Source organism: Calidris pugnax, unplaced genomic scaffold (genome assembly GCF_001431845.1).
Source record: "Calidris pugnax isolate Ruff unplaced genomic scaffold, ASM143184v1 scaffold4, whole genome shotgun sequence".
NCBI lineage: Eukaryota > Metazoa > Chordata > Aves > Charadriiformes > Scolopacidae > Calidris > Calidris pugnax.
In genome coordinates this window covers 3,832,434-3,855,293 of record NW_015090781.1, presented here as the reverse complement: position 1 = coordinate 3,855,293, position 22,860 = coordinate 3,832,434, and the positions used below count along the sequence as shown (strand labels likewise).

Sequence of the window (22,860 nt, the reverse complement as noted above, 5' to 3'; positions counted from 1 at the left end):
CGCCGGCAGCCGCCGCCAAGCGCGGACGCTCTTACGACAGTCAGGGCAAAGGACGGGCAATGCCGCCACCGACTACCTGAGCTCTTAGGGCTTCCTTTTGCGACTCTGGCATGCGCGCTTTACGGTAGCGGGAGTGGCGGGAGTCGGGAGGAGCGGGCGGGGGGTGCCCACTGCGCCGCGGGGCTGCCGGCGCTAATTAACCCTAATTTTTAGGCGGTGACTGCGCGGGTGGGACTCACGGAGCTCAGTGGTGCCTGCGGTGTGCGAGAAGCCTCGCCCAGAAACGGATTTGGTGTTTATAAGCCACTACCGGCGTCCTTATGGAGCAGAGCAAAGGTGGCCTTGGGACTGCGTGCCTTTACGGGCCTTGCTCCTAATTAAATTAACTATGACCAGGTAATTTAGTTTTCCAGGCATTCCTAGTATTGCTTCTTTTATTCGTGTGGGGTAAATACAGGTTCGTTGATACTACAGAATTTTTTTTTTTTGAGTGAATCCGGTTTCTTGTGATTGACACGCTCTTCGTAATAAATTAAACGTTTGTCAGCTCTTTGTTAGCGAGTCACTTAATTCTTAGCCAGAGGAACGAGGAGTGTAAATGCACTGTAAGAAAGAGCTGTAGGCGATTAACATTTATGGCGCGGAGTCTCAGCGCATGCGCGATGGCGCGTCCGCAAAAACTACATTTCCAGCAGACACCGCACCGGCGCCGCGCATGCGCTTTAAAGAGCGGCGCTGGCGCACTACCGTTCCCGCCGTCCCCTGCGGGCGGCCGACGGCCGGTCCCGCGTCTGCCCCGCTCCCCGCCCCGAGAGCGCGGACATGGAGGTGGACGCGGACTCTGCCGCCTCGGGGCCGTCGGGCGGGGAGGGAGCAGACGCGGGCCCGGCCCCGGCCCCGGCCTCGGCCTCGGCCCCAGTCGACGAGGACCAGGAGATGGAGGGGGCTCCCAGCTGTTCGGGGTCGCGCTCCCTCCCCTTCGAGTTCGAGCGGAGCCGCTCAGAGTCCAGCGGCGATGAGGACGACGATGAAGACGACGAGGAAGAGGAGATGGAGGAAGAGGAGCTCGAGGGGGACCCCGGGGCTCGGTTCGGGACGGATGACGGGGAGCTTGACTCGGACGACGACCGGGAGGTACCGGGGGGGGACGGACGGGGGGCGGCCCCTGAGGCGAGGGCGCCTAACAGCCCCCTCGCGCGCCAGGCCCCGCTCCCGGCGTGCCCCGCGCCGCCGCCATGGCGGGGAGGCTGGGGCCTGTGGGGAGGCCGGGCTGGTGGGGCCGGCCCCGACCGGAGCGGGTCGGAGCAGGATGCCCCGGGGGTGTGAGCCTGAGGGGGGCGGGAAGGCAGCTGGATGAGAAAGGCAGCGCCCGCAGGGTGAGGCCTGGCGTTGACAGAAACCGGCGGTTTTCAGGCAGGTCCTATAAACATCTGACTTCAGTTTACACGCTTTTGGGAACTTCTGAAAACTTCCAGCTGCAAATCCGAACCATGCTTAGGCAATGTAAGCCACATGGTATTAAGCTTTTTATTATTACCTAAGTTCACTTCGTCTCTCTCGTTTAAATGAAGCCCTTACAAACTCTTGGCATAGCTGAGAGGGTGATAAATGATGGTGTGTGGGTAAAACGAGTGGTGTCATTGAGGGGAAAAAAGGCCCCTTGGTCTGGCTCTGAGACGAGAGGAAACAATGTAAAAAAACCTCATATTTTATCTCTTGCAGACAGATCTCAGATCATTGCTATAGAAGAAATTTGTTCTTTTCTGAAATAGCAGACTTCTGACAGGAAAGTAGTTATGAAATTGCTTGTATGCGTTCCTGATAAAGGTACTTTATAACCCAAATTCAGAGCAGTGAAATTTCAGTCTTTGCGTCCATATGGATTTGTACAATCCCTAACTGTGTGTAGAAACAAGAGGCAGCACTAGTTATTAATTGAGCCCACTTGATTGGGGGCCCCAACACACTTACTGAGCATTTTTAAAATAATGATATTATTTGCTACCAGTATCTAATTCAAGCTTACAGATTGATACTCGTTAAAGAGTTCATCCAAAAGAACTTTTCCAAAAAGTTTGGGTTTAGTTTGCTTTTCAGATTCCATTCAGGTTTCCATTCACAAAAAGGTCAATTTAGAAGACTAGATGAAAATATTTAGAAAAGAGCTCTATATGAGAAATGACTGACCTCTTTGGAGAAGCTGTTTCTGTAGCATGTTGATCCAGACTTTTTTTTTTTTTAATTAAGGCTGTAACAGTTTTGGAAGCTGCAATCAGGAAATTTCATGTCGTTCAAACTCTTACAGAGTGTCTTTGTTTGTAGCGTATGATAAACCTCGCGGAGTTGACCCCTTACATCCTGTGTTCCATCTGCAAAGGTTACTTTATTGATGCTACAACTATTACAGAATGTCTGCACACCTGTAAGTATTGATACTGTTATTCTAAGAGTTTGCTTGCACATTCAAACAAAAATCAGCTGTTGAGATGGTCTGGCTTCACAAAGATAATTCTCTGTTTGACATAAATGTGTGTTGCGTTTGTTCTGTTCCTTAAGGAAAATACATTTGTGGATATTTTAAGAATCAGAAAATCATTAAATCAGTCAATCATGAAATCAGCTATTTTCCCAGGTTAAGAAGGAAGAAGACGTAGGAAAAGATAAAGCCCAAGTAAAACAAAAGCAGAGCTACTACATACTTATTATTATTGTTATTTTATTTTTTTATGTAGGCTCTAGGAATTTGAATATGTAACTGAGAAAGGAAAGTTGAGTGGCCCTGCTCATAATGGGCTAGAGAGTTTCCTAAACTGTTGCTGATATGAAAGTTCACAAAACTCAATAAGTGGCTGTGTGGAAATACCAGTTCAGAAATGGTTATACGCACCCCTGGAACAGTTAGTCTATAACCTGATGACTAGAAATGGATGGATAATAAAAAACTGTCTTGTCTTGATATTTTTCTCTTCGATCCTTGTCTTGCTCTGACGGTTTTCCCATTGCTAACAGAACTATTTTCTCTAAAAGCTAATAAAACCCTTTCTGTGAAGCTGACTTTGAGCCACACCCACGTCCCCACCTGAATCCACGAATCTTGTTTTTGTAGTCCTTCCAGCCACTAACACTACATAGAGGGAAAACCCATCTTTCTATTTCTCTTTTGTTTTTTGTTTTTTTTTTTTTAATTTTATGGGACACTGCTCACTAGTCTGATGCATACCGTGCATCATAATATTCAGTGCAGTTTCTAATTTAGGAAAATGCACAACTGTTGTTAAGGACAGCATATTTTTGCAAGTGCAACTGTGATGATCTCTTGAAAGTTTCCTTGTAAATTTTGAAAAGTTTGATGTGTTCAGGCTGATATGGAGCTGACTTGATAGTAAATTAGTTATTCTAGGTATTTCCACTCATTAGCTTTCCTTCCAAATTTGTAAAGTACAATGAAAATGGCAGATTTATAACTTCTTACCTTGGTTCTTCTACTGAAACTGTTTGTAGGGTACTTTCCTTCTGTCTGCAGCAGTCAGTATTTTATTGCTCCAGCTCTACTCTGTTGTGGGCAACACAATTACAATAGTGAACACCTGCTGTCAGTTGGATTAGGATTACTCATAGGAATAATCCTGATTCAGGATTGTTGTATCCTGTACAAGCAGGGGGCTGCTGTTCACTTGAGTTTCAAAGTTGAAAGACTTGCTTCGTTTTGCCTCTGACAAATTTTATTTGAGAAGCCTGGGTGTAATTGCTCCTCTTGCTTAACCAGATGCTATTGTATAATGGATGTGTGGCTTTTATGGGGTATCTTTTCTTTACAGTTTGTAAAAGCTGCATAGTGAGACACTTCTACTATAGCAACAGATGTCCAAAATGCAATATCGTTGTACATCAGACACAGCCCCTATATAATATCAGGTAATAAGTTCACGCCACTTTTATAGATATTTTTTTTTCCCCACATTTTGCTGCTTGCTTGTAAATGTTTTGTTTTGCAGACTTGTAGTACTTTCTGCTTTCAAATGAAGGAACAGTTACAAGGAGTGCGTTGTGTTCTTTTTTATATAAGTTTCATCATAACAGTGAAGACAAAAATACTCAATTTCGTGTTTTACCTAGTTCGTATCCCTTTCTAGGGTTTGTTACCCTCTGCCTTGGGTATTTTTATGCATTTGCTCAGTGTTATAGGTGATATGAGAGCTTAACTATCTGCTTTGATTTCCTTTTAGACAAAGCTTTGTTGGCATAGTATACTTACACCAAAAACTGAGTTTTAGCTCCTTGACCTGTTCATGAATTCTTCAAGGGCGGCACTTTTAACTTTACATGGCTTCTGTTGGAGCTCTGCTGTCAGGACATGAATTTACAAATATCCGGAGCTGCTGCTCTGTCAGTATTTATGTATGTCATATTTTATAGAATCATAGAATTGTCTGGGTTGGAAGGGACCTTTCTAGTCCAACCATCAACCTCACTCTGATAAAACCCATCACTAACCCATGGCTCTAAGCACTATGGCAACCCGGCTTTGAAATCCCTCCAGGGATGGGGCCTCAACCACTTCCCTGGGCAGCCCATTCCAAGGCTGAAGCGCCCTTTCCGTGGAAAAATTGTTCCCAATCTCCAATCTGAACCTCCCCTGGTGCAACTGGAGGCCGTTTCCTCTTGTCCCATGGCCTGTGACTTGGGAGCAGAGACCGACCCCCCCTGGCTACACCCTCCTTTCAGGGAGTTGGAGAGAGCCAGAAGGTCTCCCCTCAGCCTCCTTTTCTCCAGGCTGACCCCCGCCAGCTCCCTCAGCCTCTCCTCATCAGACTTCTTCTCCAGACCCCTCCCCAGCTCCGTTGCCCTTCTCTGGACCCCCTCCAGCCCCTCAATGTCTTTTTTGTGGGGAGGGGCCCAAAACTTGACCCAGCCCTCAAGGTGGGGCCCCAAACTGTGCTGAGTGCAGGGGGACCATCACCTCCCGAGTCCTACTCACCGTACATTTCAATGATGTATTGGCATTCCTGTTAAAGTTTAATGAAAACCATTCTGTCTTGCACCTAAGATGCTTTTTTTTTTTTTTTTCTTTCTAATAGACTGGACCGGCAACTGCAAGACATTGTCTATAAATTAGTTGTAAATTTGGAAGAAAGTAAGTTCTTTATTTTATTACCATCTAGAGACTGAAAAGACTGAATGGAAAACAGTAATCTAAAGCCCCATTTTTACCTGGACTCTTTAAAATATTTTTGTAATATTTGGTTGTAAATGTTAATGAATTAGCTGTGACAACTGGCTTTTTTTTTTGGCTGCTAAATGCTATTCTCAGTAGCAGTATGTACCCTGTCTCATGAAACACAGGTATTGCTGTATCCAGGTAATACTTCATAGTCATGCCTCATGCAGAAAATATCATTCCCTCTAATAAGTTCACTTTGGACAGTTGAAAAAAGGTTGTTAAGACTGATTCTCTCCAATGCTTTTATTTTTTTTCCTAATTTTAGATGTGTTCATTGTGTGGTGTCATTTATGTTGAACTTTGGGAGCCAGTGAATCTGCAAGGTCCACCTGTGTAGACTGAGTGAAATATACACATCCAATGGGTATATATATGGACTATAGATGGTATAAAAATAGAGCCATAGCAGCCTATGGATTGTATAAAAATAGTCATGACAGCTAGAAGGATACTAGTTCTTGCAGCTGTTGCAGTGTAATTTATGGCCATTTTCTCTAATTCCTTCCCAGTTTTTACTAACAAACTCTTAATTTGGGTATCTTAAATGTCTCAGCCTCCTATGGAATACTAGTCATGGGGAAGATCTGTAGGAACTTGGAAAGTTTTTACTACTCTAACTAATAGAAACTATATGGATAGTTTTTCAGCATCTGAAATAATGTTCCAATCTGTACTGTGGTTTGTTTATTTTCAGGAGAGAAAAAACAAATGCATGACTTCTACAAAGAAAGAGGATTAGAAGTGCCCAAACCAGGTGAGCTGTAATCACTTTAGAGGACACAGTTAAGGAAATATTTACTATACCATTTATTATTAAGGGCTTTCCTTGAAATATTAGCTCACAACTGAAGAAGGTATGTAGTATTGGAAATGTGGGATTCCTAATGATCTGATTACTGTAACTTGTCACAGTTCTCAGATTAGAAAAATAGATGGAACTGGTACCACTTAAACCCAGATTGTGATTGGATTTTTAAAACAAATTCTATTTTGCCTACAACCAGAAAATATGTATAAAAAATGTGTTAATTTTATTTTGTGTCCCTTAATAAATAATATATGTTACAAAGTAGTAAAAATAAGATCAGAGTCTGTTGACAGATGAGGGATTATTCTAATTATTTTTTGTCTTACTATCAAATAAACAGCTCTTTGGAGGATTGCCATGCTGAAAGCTAATAAAATGCTGGTTGAGATACACAGCATGAAATGTGTAAGGAGCTGATTTAGTCATTAAAAAATAGGGTGAATTGAATGGGCTCTTTTTTTCTTATGATCCCATCTGTTTTTCTTGGTGCATGGTAGTGTCTTGGGCTGCTTTTATTTCAAGTTGTGTTTGCATTTTGGCTATTTGGATATTTCAGCTGTCCCACAGCCAGTTCCAGTGAGCAGAGGAAGACCTCGAAAAGTTCTGGGCTCCGTGTTCAGGATCCCACCAGAACTTGACATCTCCATACTCCTGGAGTTCATTGGGTGAGTTATGGGCAAACATAAGAGCAGGTGGCTGGCTGACGTGCTGTTTGTGTGTGTGTTGGCCCATTATTGGCTTTTAGTTGTCATCAAATGTGCATTTCCTCATTTTAACTTACAGTGCAATAATGACAGTCAACTATGCAGAGCTGGGTGAGGCAGATCATATGTTTAAGGTGTCTTCCTGTGAAAACAGCTTCCTAAAAGTGGTTTTAAAATCCGCTCGTTTTTATTTTTAACGAAGTAGTGTAGTCTCAGTGAACTGAGTGATGAAATACCTGTCTCTTATGCTTCCCAATCTCTGTAGGTGGCACTGCAATTAATGCTGACTATGTCAGGACCTGCTCATATGACTGGGGACTGCAACTACAACCTGGGCAGCAAGAGCAGTGTTTCTGTAAATGTTATAGGTGGGGGTAATAAGCTGGTCTACTATTAATTTTACCTGACTGTTTCCCAGACTTTAATGAATTACGTTGAAGCTTTTGTATCAGGAGTTGTCTTTTTGCCATGGATTGTGAGGAAGAAATCCAGCCCAAATGCTTGAGTTGTTTTCAGGAATACAGAAAGGAGAAATTGCATTGCATTGGCTGAGTGCAGATTTATATGTTAATGATTGAGAGAGGCTAATTGAGAAAGAAAGGCTTGAAAGCTGTAAATGCTCTGATAGCACCACACAGCGCAGAACCTCAGCTGCAGACAGGGGGAGGGAGCAGCTTGGCTTTTGCAGCTCTCACCCCTCTACCCAGGTTGTGCCTGCTTTTGGCCTGGCTTTGCCTGAAAACAATGTTCAGAGAACTCCAATGTGTAATTACAGCCAACTGTTACACAAATGATGTGAAATTAAGCCATCAGAAATTCTAGCAGCAAGGCATACCACCTTGATTCAGCCTCACTCTTTGCAGGCATCATGTCCTAATCTTTTCATACGTTATATCCAGCGTTTCCACTGTGTTTTACTTTATTCTGAATACAGAACAGATTTCCTCCATGTGTAAATTTTGGCTGGGCAGGTGGTGCTGTGTGGGCTTTTGGTTTTATTTCTTTAAATGGATGAGAAGTGAGATTGCAGGAAGAAAAGAGAAGGTCTTTGAGCTAAACCTCTAGGAAACAATCCCTGACTGTTCTATAGAATGTCCTTGCAAATCCACATACCTGACTTAATTTCAGTGTTCATTTTCTGTATGCCTGACTTGCAGAAGTGCTGAATGCTCACAAGCACAGCTGAAAGCAGTGGGAGTCGTGACTAAAACTGTAGAATCAAGTGTTCTGCAGGCAAAGCCAATTTTGGATGTCCCAAATTGGGCACTTGCAGTTCTTGGTTACCTTTCAACACAGTCTGTCTCTGGTTCCTCTTTTTAAACAAAGTATTATGCTGCCATTCTGCTGAGGAGAATGGTATAGAAATACATTCATGTGTTGAAGAAATGAGACCGAGGAAATTAATGCTTTTTCATAAAGAGCAGGTTTGCCATAAGTAAAGCCAAGAGTCACGTGTTGAGCAGGAGGGGAAAGCAAACATTATATGGCTGCTCAGCCTGTGACCATTGTGTATTGTACACTCAAAACTTACTACAATTAAAAACTACATTTAAATTTATAAAGGATTTTTTCCCTTTAATGAATGTGGTATAAAATACATGATGTAATTAGTACAGAGCCCCAGTGACCTGATGCTCAGGCAAGCTTTTTACCACATGGAGTAAAATGTGATTAAATGAATAAATACAGACATAAAATGCTTTGACTAAAAACTAGGTGGAAAGAGAGTAAATCTAATGCTATTCACCTTACAGTCGTGTTGTGTTAGGGATGTATATGCTGTTATTTTATTGCCTTGGCTGGACTATAGCTGTGACTATGGCTAGCACTAGATGTGAGTTTGAGGGACCTGTGCTGGGTGGTGGTACTGGCCACGGCTGTGCTGGCCCGGCAGGTGGCAGAGGGAGCACATGGAGTGAAGGGGCATAGGAGCATGCTTTTGTATCAAAGGCCCCCCATCTTCCTTGAGGATAATTTCACTGTAAAATGAAAAAAACAGGAATTAGAGATTTTAGTTCAAAGGCTGTCCCTTTCAGATTGGAACACTTGGTGACTTTATAGGAAATCTTCCTTAGATTTTCCTGGCTGCAGGATTAGACACGGTTTGAATTCCTTGTAGTGAAGGTACTTTGTTTTACATCTCCACTCTGAAAGTCTCCTGGTTATTTCCTCCCCCCTTCAGGTGATTCTCAGCAAGTACATCTTTTCTTTTTTTTCAGAGCAAAAGGAAGTTGTTAGGCAACTTAGACCTCAAAACTAGTAAAAATGTATCTGGCTGTTTGTGAAACAAGGTGACTTTTGAATCTATATTGTTGTATTTGTTTTTCTGGTAGTTGTATTTCAAGCTTCCATTCCAGTGTTGGCAGCAAAACAGGTAATACTGTGCAAATACCATCTATACTATGTTTGTTAACGTATATGGAGGGAAGCACAGAATGTTTCTAATTTAAAAAAAAAAAAGGTAATGCTTTAACAGCATCTACTTTGTGTATTTGTTTTTCTGGTAGTTGTATTTCAAGCTTCCATTCCAGTGTTGGCAGCAAAACAGGTAATACTGTGCAAATACCATCTATACTATGTTTGTTAACGTATATGGAGGGAAGCACAGAATGTTTCTAATTTAAAAAAAAAAAAGGTAATGCTTTAACAGCATCTACTTTGCAGTTTATTTTAGTGATTTTTTTTTTTTTAATCTTTGATCATCTTTTATATTTTATATGTTTTAAGGTTAATATATTTTCCTCTTCAAAAGTCAAAAATCAAAGAGCCTATCTTGGTGATGAGAGTTTAAGAATGCTCTTTTAGCTAATGAAAGCTTGGAATACATTGAACTAGCCAGCAAAAATTATTACTTTGAAAGTTTGACTGTCTGTATTGTGGTCTTAGAGTTATTATCTAATAACTTAATATCTAATTACCTAATTGGCTGTGGAACTCTAACAAAGAAGATGACAGCTGTAGTGGAAAAGCTTTTCTATGTTTGTTAGTAACTTTAAATTTCATTTCAGTGACAGAATTTGATGATAGTTTTACTTAGTTTGGTAGCTGGTAGACAGGTGGAGGTACTTGGTTACAGTTACTTGAAGTGCCATGCTAATGTGTGCTCTGCTGAAGCATTACAAATGCATGTTTGCTATATCATATAGCCAGTAGACATATAGTCAATTTATAGTGGTGTTTGATTTTTGTCCTCTCCAGTGCCATGAAATACTGCTTTTTTTTTTTTTTCCTTTCATATGTATATACCTTACTAATGTAATGCAAGATTAGTAAAATGTCATGAATTGGGCTTACTTCATTGAGAAATTTATACATTCCACTACAAGATGGAGATGTAGAGATGATCAGTAGAATACCATGTGCTTAGACATTAATGAAGCTCTGCTGAAGCCAGCTGGGAATTTGGTCATTTGCCACCTTTGTGTGTATTTCACCTTCCAGAGAAACACCTGCTGCTTTCCTGAGTTCCTAGATAGCATTAATTCTGTGTTATAAATAGTCTGGAAGGCAAACAACTGGCCCAGAAAGCCTTTGGTGTTTGGGCATGTTCTGTCAGCAACTTCTTAGGTACTGTCTGTTAAAGTTCCAAATATCAAGGATGATGAAGTATGGATGTTTAAGCAGCATTGGTGTTACAACCTACTCCTATGAAAATGAATGTTATGTATAAAAATGGCTTTAAGTTGTGTTGTTTTTTTCTGTTTAATGAAAACAAACCTTAAAGTCATAAATAACTGAATTCCAAATAAAGGGTAGGAGAGAAAGATATAAAAACTCAGTATGATATTATTTCATGTATTAGAGTTTAATGAAAGGAGGAGCCTGGTTTGAAAAATGAACTTGATATAGCAGACCACTAAATTAGTAAGTCACTATTATAACAAAGAGCCTTAGGGTGTTGATAACTGTTAACCTTAGCAATATTGACTGTGTTTTCTCTTGTTTTTCAGAGCTAACGAAGGCACAGGGAATTTTAAGGTGCAGATGTGATTTAAATTTTTCTCTTACGATTTACTTCAGAAATATGTATAACCTGAATGTATTTAATTTAGTTTGTTTTTCTTACACTGAGCGCAGCCTGAACTTTCATCAGCCATAGTAATAACCAACCTTGGATTACAGAGTACTTTCAAACCTACTATTGCATAGCACCACACAACAGTAAGAGTGCTTCTGAGGCTCCATAATTAATTGTGTGGGAGAATGGGAATGATACAGATGAAATTTCACCTAGGTGATTCTAGCTTGTTATTCTTGCATCTCTCCAACAAAAGGTGCACAAAAGGCTTTCACTGGAATCCTGCACAAAGGTGTAGACATTGTCTAAAATACTGGGTTTTGAATAAGATTATTTAATAGTAGTGGAAAGCTTGCACAGGTTAGTCAGAAGAAACACAGCCTGAGGTTTATCAATAGTGTAATAAATTACTATGTGCTTAGGCATAACCAAAAAAAAAACCCCACAAATTGTCTGGATGGCACAATACACTTCTTTAGCCAGCAGAAAGTTTATCCTTTTTTTTTCTATCCTTTCACTAACAACGTCTGGTGTCTGAATAGTGGCTGTTCTGTAAACAAGAAATAGCATTCCCCATCCTTGCTAAAGAATATGGCTCTTCTTCCAATCCAGGTCATCTTACTGCTTTGGTACAAATTCATAGAGGAACTGCACATTGTTTGCTTCCTTCATGATTTCATAGACTGTAATTAGAGATGCACAGAGCGTGTAATTCCACTATTTTGGCAAAATATTTAGAAAACAAGGCTCTTCAAGGACAAGAAGGGGATATAATTTAAAATTACTCAGTATATGTTGCATTTAATCTTCATTGTATTGGAAATGTGGGACTCAAAAGATGGAATGGCATGCAGAATGTGAAAGACAGTTCACCTTAGCAGGAAAGTTTTGCTGTTGAAGAATTTGAGGAAAAAAGCATGTTAGTAACTTTAATGTGATTTGTCCTGATTTGTGCCATTTTACTAATTTCCTTCATGTTTTTGGCTGAGTTGATTTCTAATCAGCATGTGCTTAGGCACAAATCTAAACTGCTTGATTTGATTGCAGTTATTTATGCTGTTTTAAATAGTGCTTATGTTTGTTATGGCAGAACTCAGGAGGCAATTTGAAACCTTTCAATACAGAAATAAGAATTTTCACAAAGAGTTGAAATGGGAATATAGTTTCCTAAACCAAAATTAATGTGTAGAAGGGGAGCACTGTCTGAAAATGTCGATTTTCTTAATCTGTTACACCCCGACACCTACCCAACATTTCAGGAAAGGGATATTTTTTTGTGTGTAAGTGGGGTTTTTGTTGTTGGGTTTTTTTTCCTTTTAAGCCATAAATATTCCTGCTCACTTTAACTGTAGTGTTTTGAGGATGTTGAAGGTGAAAGGCTGCCCACTAATACTCGCAGTGAATAGTTCTGTGCTGCAAATAATCCTACTATCCATAGACTAAAGTGTCACCTGGCCTACGAGCATATTTAGACTTCTTTATCATCTATGTGGGTTATAAGAAATACCACATCTTTTAACTGGTATTTTTCTACTGTATTTTCAAAATCCTTGCTGTATGTTAACCCCTCAATTTCACACTCTTTTTCCTTTCTATCCTTATTTTCTTCACTACATTTCATATCTTCACGCTTCTTTATTCTGTTTCATGACCAAGAGGTTACTCATCAACCTCCAAATCCTCTTTCATATCCACTTCTCACAAAAAATACCCTGATCCAATTTTGCCATTGCTCTGTGTTATGTGTTTATCTGTCGTATTTTTCTTATTTTTCTAGATGTTAAACTTCATCTATAGAGGCTTTTTAACCTTTTTTTCTTTTTTTTTTCTTTTTTTTTTTTTGGACTGTATGCAGTCATTCCAATCCTTTTTTTCTTTTCTTTTCCTACCTTTTTTTTTTTTTTTTTTTTTTTTTTTTTTTTCAAGTGGGGATGGCAGGGAGAGAACAGCTTACAAAGTCTGTGGCCATAAGCTGTGATTTACACATGCAGCAAGCATAAATAGAGCATCATCAAGCTTGTGGCAGCATGGTTCCTTAGATCAGGTCTGACTGGCATTTCTAGCTCTTGTACATGAATAAATCAAACTATTGTTTCAAAACTACAGTTATCATGGATACATATTTAAATTCGTGATTGAATTCAAGGGTAGTCCATGACCCTCTCACCCTTCTTTCAAATTAAAAGAATATGATGAACCTGTGTAGTAAATCACAGCTGTTCAGAAGTCAACATAAAAATCCAATTAATTGACACAAAAGGTAATCCATTTATCACACTGAATGCAGTCATCTGCTCTGCCTTTGTGCCTCTTGGCTTAGCTGCCCCTATCACCAGTCAGCTGTTTCAAATTTTATCCGTAGAAGAGAAATCCATTTAAATTTTTTGAAGCTGGCATAACAGATGTCTTGTCGTTGCAGTCCTTGCTGTGAAAGTATTTAGAAATGATATAAAAAAGCTTTCAGACCAGCCTTGCCCTTGTGTTCCACATAGTGGCATAATACAATTGGTTTTGGAATTTCATGAGCTATTAAGTTGGTTCCAGCCTAAGCCATAATATAGAAATATTTCTAGAAGGCTGAAGTACTTAAGCTCCTTGCGTTATAAAGTGCAGCATGGTTTAATTAGCTGAATCATGTTTGGTACACAAGCCTGATTTGGGGAAAATAAGGAAACTGTAGGAAATGGTTCATGTGTTTCTGATAAATGATTGTGAGGGGAGAAGTTCTTAAAATACTGTGTAATACTAATTTCTGTGTGGAATTAATAGCAAATATCATTCTCCAGTACATCAAAAGTGAAATAGAACTGAAGTCAGTAATTTTTAAATGTTGTTTTAACCAGCAGCAAGTTTGAACCTGGAGTCTTATACATATTTAGTCCTGTCCCTATGAGGTAATCTGGAAGTAGATTAGAAAAGGGTCCAAAAATTTAAAGTGTCTCCCTCTGTTATTGGGCTTCCACTTGGGTTTGGGGTTTATGAGGGATAATGGCTGGAAACGTGCATTGTCTTAAAATCTCATATTTATTCTTTGCAGCCTTTGGAAAAGAAGTTTGTGCGTGTTTCAGGGGAGGCAACAATTGGACACGTGGAGAAATTCCTCAGAAGAAAAATGGATCTGGACCCTGCTTGTCAGGTATTGCACTTGCAGTGGCACTTACAAGTTCCTTGTCATCAGTTGTAATGCCTGTGCTTCAGACAGAACATTTCCATTGTTCATTAGAGTCTAGAAGGAATACTTAGGGGTGTTTTAATGCAGTAAGGACTAAAAAATGAAACATTAGAAATAGTGTGGTCTGCAAGGAACAACTCTCCCAACTCATTTGCAACATGTTTAAATTTTTGCTATAATACTTTATTGTTTGTATAGAGTTTAAGTTTCACGTAAGATTTCAGCAGATGAAATTCACTGCTGTTTCAAGGATAAAACAGAATATATAGACAGGAAAATGTGTGAGTGTGGGAGGATGTGAAGGCAGAGGCAGGTAGGAGCTGAGTAATGTTGAAGAAGCTGAATGTTGAAGAAGCAAACAAGGGTGAAGGAAGAATGGTACTGTGGATGGATGTGTGGAAATGAAAAGTGTGAATGCAAATGTAGGCACGTGCCTCCAAAGAAGAATTCAAAGGAGCAGAATACAGTGCAGAAGAACTTAACTTTGTATTTCTCAGCTATTTTGATAGGAATTACATGTCAAAACCATTTCTCAGTTCTTGAATATATTTCAGCAGCCATTCAGTTGAGAAGGCGCAGGAGTTCTGTAATGTGTAAATGATTCTTAAAGCTGTCAATTATTGGTAAAACAAGCCGATGGTGGAATTTAAGTGCTGGCTCTGGACTTAAGGTTGTGTTTTCATACAAAAGTAACTGTCTGAGACAATACAGCATGACCGTGTGCCTCAGTAATGACTGTTTATTCACAGTGCTTACCTTTTCAGTGGTGGCAAAGCAAATCAGATATAAATTATTCATCATTCTGAGGAAGTAATACATTTTCAGTTGCTGGTTTCCTCTTGGTGAGAGTCTCTAGCTTTCAGGTGATGGTGACTTGATATTCTAAACAAATATAAGTATCCTCCAAACGAGACTAGAGAAACTTCTTGCATTAATTGAGTTACTGTTTATCTGAGAGGAAGGAAATGTTTGTTTGTTTGGGTTTTCTTAAGTAGTACATCAGAACCTCAATTTTCAGAAACACTGAGCATCTGTAATGAAAGCTGCAGCTGCTTATCTTTCAAAAACCAAGCTAGGCCTGTGGGTTGGATGGCTTTCAGATTTTGCAATCTTGTGATTGTCATTAGAGATAATATAATAATAGAGAGAACTTGAGATTTTTTCCCCCATTAGTTACTTTCCACTTGGAATTCCCAGGTGGAATATGATCCACTGTTAGTGGGTGAACGTTACTGTGTCTCAAAAGCTGATGGTAATTTCATAAACTTCCTGTCTCAAGATGTTTCTCAAGGCTGACCAGGGCACTTTTATCTACGCTGGTATCCAGTTTGCCATTCTGGAGTAGGCACAATCATTGGCAAGTTCTAATCTCTTGGTCTCTTCTGTGCAAGCCCTACCTGTCTGGAGGAAATGTTAAGCCTGCTTTCCTCTACAGTCAGATATTTTGGCTGGTTTTGGTTTTTTTCCCCCGCTCTTAACTGATCTGCTCCCCCCACCTTTTTTCCTTCAGTGAGTAATCTTTTGGTCTCTGGAAACCTGTAGTCAATTTTCATGCCACAAATCATGACTGATTTCTTGAAAATATTCAGACTTATTTTTAAAAGATTGGAGAATTGGGGAAATGAAGCAGGAATAATTTTCCCTGTCCTGGTTGATAATTTCTTTGTCATAAGGGGATTTAAGACTAAAGGAATGTGTGTGCTGAGCTGTCACCTTCTCATTGTAGGTGCTGAACTGAAGCTGATGGTTAGTTGTAAACATGCAGAAAGTGAAAGAGGTGTCAGATATGTCATTAAAGAATAATAAGCCTAATGAATCATGTCTTACTCCAGCTTCCCAGAATGGCTAATAAAACAGAAACTGTAAAACAAAATTAGGAATAACCTGAATATAAATCAGCACAGGCAGAAGAATTTAGGGAAATAGGCTGTAAACCATACGTGCAAATAATATAAATGTAGAGGGTGCTTGGCTGCTTTTTTAGTTTGCTGTGGAAATTTGGAAGAGAGTCGAGGACTTCAGCGGTTCATCATTTCCTGCAGGCTTCCCCAAAGTGTTAAAGAAGAAATAGATATTAACTTAGGACAACAATCTTTTCTTTTAATAATTACTTCTTCAGTATTGATTTCTAACTATCTCCAGTTCTTCATTCTCTAAAATAATCCATTTTTATATAAAATGTCATGAGTTTAGTGCACTCAACTTGGGACTAGAGTCCAAGCACTAGATTTCCTTGGGAAGCTAGGTATTTCTTTCAGAAATGAACATTTCAGGCACTATTGAGCTAAAATGCACTGCATTCATGGTAGTTTTTTCCACATTTATCTACAGAAGCCTTACTGCCACAGTGTTTAATTGTGCCTTACCTGGGTCTTGAAAAGATCTGCTTCCAAGGAGGGCACGGTCTCCCTAGTGTATCAATTGCATTCTTGGTTTCATTGTTGAAACTTGTAGTAAGGAAGGTAGGTAGGGTTATTTTGTGACTGCAGTGAGTTCCTACTGAATATCAGCTTAGTTTGATGGTCTGCAAAAATATTTGAGAATGTTTTATTCCCTGAACAACTGGTTCAGTGGCCAAGTGATAGAAAGTATGCTGCCCATTCTCCTGAACTACTGCCTGTACTCAGACCTCTTTGACTTAATTTGTTCATGTATAACATTAGCTAATGTTTGCCCTTCTTCATTAACCTGCACAAGTGGGTTGGATTGAGGTTAATGAAAATGTGACTTGTGTGACAGTATAGACAAAAGTCTAAAAGGCAGTTCTGAAGCTGCTGCCTTTTTTCTTTTTTCCTAATCTCAGGCTTCAGATTATTTTCAGACTACTCTATTGGAGTTTATGAAACTTGAATCATAATAGATTTGCAGTTTATCTAAAAGGTTAAGACTTCATTTATTTTAATCTACCTCTTCAGCTGGAAAGCTGTAGTTTACTCTTTCTGGTGTTTTGTTTTGATCTCTATGCTTTGGACAATGATTAATTTTCTGTATGTGCTTATATATGTATTTTTAATTACAATTTTTACAATTTTTAATTACTTCTGACTATTCTTGCTGGAATTTGTTGGGGAGGGGTGTGAAAATACATTTTGAGCACATGGAAATGCTAATAATAGATAAGTAAGTAATGTTTAATTTAAGCTAAACACAGACCTACAGTGTTTGGAATCCATTAGGTATTTGGCTTTGATATCTGATGCGCATCTATACAGTTTGTGTTGTACTGAAGGGTGGGGAGAGAATGAGTTTTCTTTGAGGTGTTACTTCCTTTCAAGTCATCCTGTGGCATCATTATCCCATCTCACCATTCATTCTGCAAGGACAGGAGAGAGACTGCTGAACGACTTGCGACTCGGCTGCTCTGAATGCATTAATGTAGCTTATGGAATAGAAATGTTCCATAATTAGATGCACATTCCTGAAAGCGTGTGTATAAACTGTAGCCTGGGGAAAGGTTGGAAGAAAGTCTGTGCTCAGTGTAGTGCATCAAGAAGAGTGTGACCAGCAGGTCAAGAGAGGTCATCCTGCCCCTCTGCTCTGCCCTGGGGAGGCCCCATCTGGAGCACTGGAACCAGTTCTGGGCTCCCCCCAAGAAAGACAAGGAACTGCTGGAGAGGGGACAGCAGAGGGCTACAAAGATGATGAGGGGCCTGGAGCATCTCTCTGATGAGGAAAGGCTGAGGGACTTGGGTCTTTTGAGTCTGGAGAAGAGAAATTTGAGGGGGGATCTGATCAACGCCTATAAATACTTCAAGGGTGGGTGTCAGGAGGATGGGGTCAGTCTTTTTTCCAGTGGTGCCCAGGGACAGGACAAGAGGGAACAGGGACAAACTTGAACACAGGCAGTTCCACCTAAACATGAGGAGGAACTTGTTTGCTGTGAGGGTGGCAGAGCCCTGGCAGAGGCTTCCCAGAGAGGTGGTGGAGTCTCCTTCTCTGGAGACATTCAGACCCCACCTGGACACGTTCCTTTGGGACCTGCTCTGGGTGGCCCTGCTTTGGCAGGGGGTTGGACCAGATGATCTCCAGAGGTCCCTTCCAGCCCCATAGCATTCTGTGACTCTGTTTCTTTGTGCCAGTCTTAGACCCTGGAATAGAAATATCTGGTACCTTTGAAAAGTAAATAGCAACTGGAGGAAATGGAAACCTTTGCCAGCTTTTTGAATAACTACCCCAAATACTCATGTCTATCTCTAAAACTTTGTGTTTTCTTGGTCCTTCCCTGGATAATATGGGTTGGCATAGGAACCGTTGTTTGAGTTCTACTGCTTTCTGGGCCAAATTCACCCTTGGGATGAATCTTTCATGGGATGACCCTTACATGAAAGTTTTCCATTTTTATGACTGTCTTATTTGGTGAGTATCAATTTATAGTTGTCTGTTATTGTGGCTTTTAGAGAAATAGCTCTACTAGGAAATATGCCACCTAAAGAAAATAAATGTCATAGTAGAAAGGCTACTTGAATAAGAATTTTAACAGAATTGACTGAGTATTCAGCAGCTGCACCTTGGAGTTTCTTTTCAAGGTCAAACTATATTTACTGCTGTCTCACTCGCTATCAGTACTAGTTGGCTTCCAGTCAGTTGAAATTGCAGTAAATTCATAGGATTTGTGGGCCTCTTTGTAATGGAATATGTAAATTCCTGTATGGTGCAAGGATTCCTCTGAGACACATTTCGCAACTGATTTTTCATACTAAACTGGGATTTTTTTTTTCATTGTGTCCTTTGTTCTCTTGTCCTTATGGAATGAATCCTGGCATAATAATGAGCAGGCAGAAATTCAGGCTTTGGTGCTGGCATGAGGAGATTAGGCATTTGGTATTCAGAGCACTCTGAAATGGTAAATGTGAAAAACTCTTCTCAATTTATTAGAAGAGACTGCATTTTTAATAACTACTATTTGAAACTGGAGCAATAGTGGGGATATTTCCCAATAGTGGGATATTTTCAAACAAGCATTCTGATTTTGTGTTGAAAGGTTGTCAGCAGTTATCGCTGTGTCTGCATCCTATACTGGGCAAATAGATTTTCTATTTCTGTAGAATATATAAAATGTGTGTATATATGTTTCAGTGGAAGCAGGATTGTTTTCAGTGCCTTGGGGTATAAAAATTATAACAGTAAGCTTATAAAGCAAAAGTAATTAAACTCGTATATCACTGGAAAGCAAAGCAGACCTGTTTGTCATTCCGCAGTAATAATTGTAGAGGTTATAATGGATGGGAAACAGCAGAAATAACTGTAACCAGCTCTCAAAAAGAAAAAAAAATATATTTCTTTCAAGTTCTGTGTTAAATACGTTAAATGTTAATGTTAAATAGATACATTTGTGTATCTAATCAGCATTTAATGTTAAGTGCGGATTAGGTTTTACTTGCTGGTTTCCTTCTAGAAGCTAAAACCAGAGGTAATACTAAGCAGTTTATATTTTCTGCACGTTAAGATTCAACTTCATATCAACGAAGCATTCTACATCTTTCTCATCCTGTACAGATGGTGAAGTAAATTAGCCCATTTTGAGCCTCTAAGGAGTAGAATTCCTGATTCCTAGAACAATGTGATTTGCCAGCACAAGGCATAAATCTTCCTAAATCTTTTCATGAAGAAGGAGAGAGGTAGTGGGTCAGCAGGCAGAAGAGCATAAATCCAGGGGGGTTGAACAGCAGGAGCCCAGAGTGCATCCTCTGGTGGAAAGTGGCTGCGTAAGAGAATACGTAATGATATTGCAGTATGTTCCCTGACTACTGCAGTGGCAGAAATTAGACATTTTCCTTGCAGAAAGCTGTGGGACAGCTCATTGTCAATGCTCTTATCTTTAATTTTGAGGTTCAGTCGTTGTGATTCACAGACTAGAGGCTCTCATTTCCATATCCAGAATTTGCTTGTAAGGAAACTGTAACCAGGCTGCAGTTGAGAGAGACACAGGGCTGTGTTAGCTGCTCTGATTTGGAGTGTTAGAGACTGGAATTACGCTATGCACATTAAATTAATTATAACTTTATAAAGAAGCTTATTTTTCATAATAATCAGGGCAGGGAATTCAGAATACCTCATTATGATTTCTTTTTTCCCCCAAAATTACTGTTTTCATGGGCAGTTACTTAACAAAGCCTCCCCCGGAATTGCAGACATCAGTGACATAGTTTAGCTGCAGTAGAGGACGTTGCTTCTCGTTGCTGAGTACACCCTTCACTTGCATCACAGAAATATTGATTGCATTTTGAAGGAGGACTGTGTTGAAGTAATTGCTGACAGAGGCATACAGGAGCTGTTCTTTTCTATTAGAACACTTCTTGCAAACAGTCATTAAACAGACTTATTCACATGTTTTCTCACTCCAGGTAAGAATGACAGTAGCAATGGCTCATTTTCTGTCAGTGGTAGAAACAACTTGCCCTCTTTTTCAGCTGATGAATAAATCATAGAGTTGTCTGGGTTGGAAGGGACCTTTCAGATCATCCAGTCCAACCATCGACCTCACTCTGATAAAACCCATCACTAACCCATGGCTCTAAGCACTATGGCAACCCAGCTTTGAAATCCCTCCAGGGATGGGGCCTCAACCCCTGCCCTGGGCAGCCCATTCCAAGGCTTAAGAACCCTTTCCCTGGAAAAATTGTTCCCAATCTCCAATCTGAACCTCCCCTGGTGCAACTTGAGGCCGTTTCCTCTTGTCCCATGGCCTGTGACTTGGGAGCAGAGACCGACCCCCCCCTGGCTACACCCTCCTTTCAGGGAGTTGGAGAGAGCCAGAAGGTCTCCCCTCAGCCTCCTTTTCTCCAGGCTGAACCCCCCCAGCTCCCTCAGCCTCTCCTCATCAGACTTCTTCTCCAGACCCCTCCCCAGCTCTATTGCCCTTCTCTGGACCCACTCCAGCCCCTCAATGTCTTTTTTGCAGTGAGGGGCCCAAAACTGGACCCAGCCCTTGAGGTGAGGCCTCACCAGTGCAGGGGGACCATCACTTCCCGACTCCTACTCCCCACACTGTTCCTGACACAGACCAGGATGCTGGTGGCCTTCTTGGCCACCTGGGCACACTGCTGGCTCCTGTTCAGCCGACAGGCGACCAACACCCCCAGGTCCTTTTCTGCCAGGCAGCTCCAGCCACTCTGCCCCAATGACTCTGGATGTTTGTGAGATGGTTTTAATACGTGATTTAAATTCCCATTAAATGCATCACAGCTCTTACTAAACGGCTTTTTTTTCAGTGGATGCACCAAACTGCAAGTGAAACAAACTGTCCTCCCTGTTCCAGAAGTGACCCCCACGTGAGGGGCATGAGGTGGGAGCCATTCAGGCACTACAGTAGGGATATGCGCGCTCAATACATTTGGGTAACAAAGGTAGAAATGTCTTTTAGTATCTAACATCCTAGAATTGAACTCTTCTAAAGAAATTTACAGGGCTTAGGTACTGGTTTTGCTAGTCTGAAGGTAGGTTGAACTTGACCATGTTTGTGTTCTTTCCCAGGTGGACATAATATGTGGTGATCACCTGCTAGAACACTACCAGACACTGAGGGAAATTCGTCAAGCCATAGGAGAGAGTGCAGTACAGGTACGTGTGGCAGCTGGGGTTTTGTTCCAGGTTTTCTATTTTAAAATAAAAGATTTCTTCCTTAAGCTATCAGGTGGCACCAACTTGTCTGAAGAAGTCATTTTAAATATCTCCCCAGCTTATGCAAAATGGTTTTTTATATTGTAAATAGAGTTGAAAATCACACCGTGTGCTAAGAGTGTTCTTGATGGTTTGATGATGTTCTGGATATAAAGGTTTTGTTGGTTTTTGTTTTTTTTTTTTTTTTTGTACTCCAAAACAAGTTGCTGTCTTATCAGTGATAAATTCTGCTAGCCTTTCTTTGAATTAACATTCCTTGTTTTCCTCCTTGGTGATTGCATCTATGCAAGAAATCAAAGGACTGCAGCATCCCAAATAAGGCCAGCATTTTTACTGGGTCAGGGGAATAACCTTGCTCATAAAAGCACAAACCATAGATGGAGACTAATGAATGCTATTAATATGCCTGATGCATGTAATACCGGTCCTGGTCACAGCATCTGTGTATACCCAACTGTTTCTTGTTGATAACTTACTGTATGAACTGCTGCTGGCTCTCCAAATGAGAAAGATTTGGTTTTTTTTTTTTATTTTATTTTGTTGGGAATCTTTTCAGGCATCTTTATAATGGGAAGGGTGATCACACCATTTTCGAAGTGCAGCAAAACCAATGAAAGAGTCTGCTCAGTACATAGTAAGATATAGATGTAAAATCGTGATGAATGGTAAACTGTATATTAATCTAAACTTGGAAGTCTGAAAAGTTAATGTTTAATCTAATAGGATTTGGATTTGTATTTTATTTGGAAAGCAATCTAACCAGATGGCAGAAGGGCTAAAATAGTAGCAAATTCAGTTCTCTTGACTTGTTTGTTGACAGACATGCGCAATCTTTTACATTTAAATTTCCTCTGAGCCCTTTCATGCTACAAGAGGTCTTCTGTGTCGGCAGAGAAGTGGAAAGCTGATTTCGAGGTAGCATGGACATTTTGTTGGCTGCAACTAATTTGAGGAACGAGGAGGGATCCTACAGTCAGGGCAGACGTAGGTGGCTCATGCTAGTGTTGGCGGACGTTAAAAATCTTTGAGGCTTGTGGTGTGTACCTCAGTTTCTGCAATTAAAAGGAATAAATGCCATACTTGATGTCTTAGCTGTTTATATAATAATATGAAGGAAAAAAAGAAAATGTAAGCTAACCCACTTTGAGAAGCAGGGGATAGAAACAGAGAGGAAGCTGGCGCTGGCAAGAAGCTTGAACTCATTACATTAGAAGCATTATAAGTAAATACAGCAATCACCACATAGTGATGGAAATGCCCTCTACTAAAAGCTTCAGGAAATAGCAGAGAGATGATTTATTTCTTGGTCCAGGGTTA

General features: G+C 40.4%; 1 protein-coding gene across 4 annotated transcripts in view; it reads left to right on the top strand.

The window, feature by feature from the left end:
- Positions 1 to 767: 767 nt before the first annotated feature.
- PCGF6 (polycomb group ring finger 6) overlaps positions 768 to 22,860 on the top strand; it is a 28,330-nt gene continuing 6,237 nt past the window's right edge. The window contains exons 1-10 of one of the 4 annotated variants that reach the window (XM_014959335.1): positions 768 to 1,134; positions 2,323 to 2,422; positions 3,819 to 3,915; positions 5,079 to 5,134; positions 5,916 to 5,975; positions 6,586 to 6,694; positions 10,684 to 10,711; positions 13,789 to 13,887; positions 18,169 to 18,279; positions 21,397 to 21,468. In XM_014959335.1, the coding sequence (XP_014814821.1) occupies positions 823 to 1,134; positions 2,323 to 2,422; positions 3,819 to 3,915; positions 5,079 to 5,134; positions 5,916 to 5,975; positions 6,586 to 6,694; positions 10,684 to 10,711; positions 13,789 to 13,887; positions 18,169 to 18,237 (930 nt within the window). In that variant the 5' untranslated portion in view covers positions 768 to 822 and the 3' untranslated portion in view covers positions 18,238 to 18,279; positions 21,397 to 21,468. Of the gene's footprint in view, positions 1,135 to 2,322; positions 2,423 to 3,818; positions 3,916 to 5,078; positions 5,135 to 5,915; positions 5,976 to 6,585; positions 6,695 to 10,683; positions 10,712 to 13,788; positions 13,888 to 18,168; positions 18,280 to 21,396; positions 21,484 to 22,860 lie in introns of those variants that run through there. The other 3 variants (XR_001413898.1, XM_014959323.1, XR_001413901.1) reach the window with 3 other exon arrangements.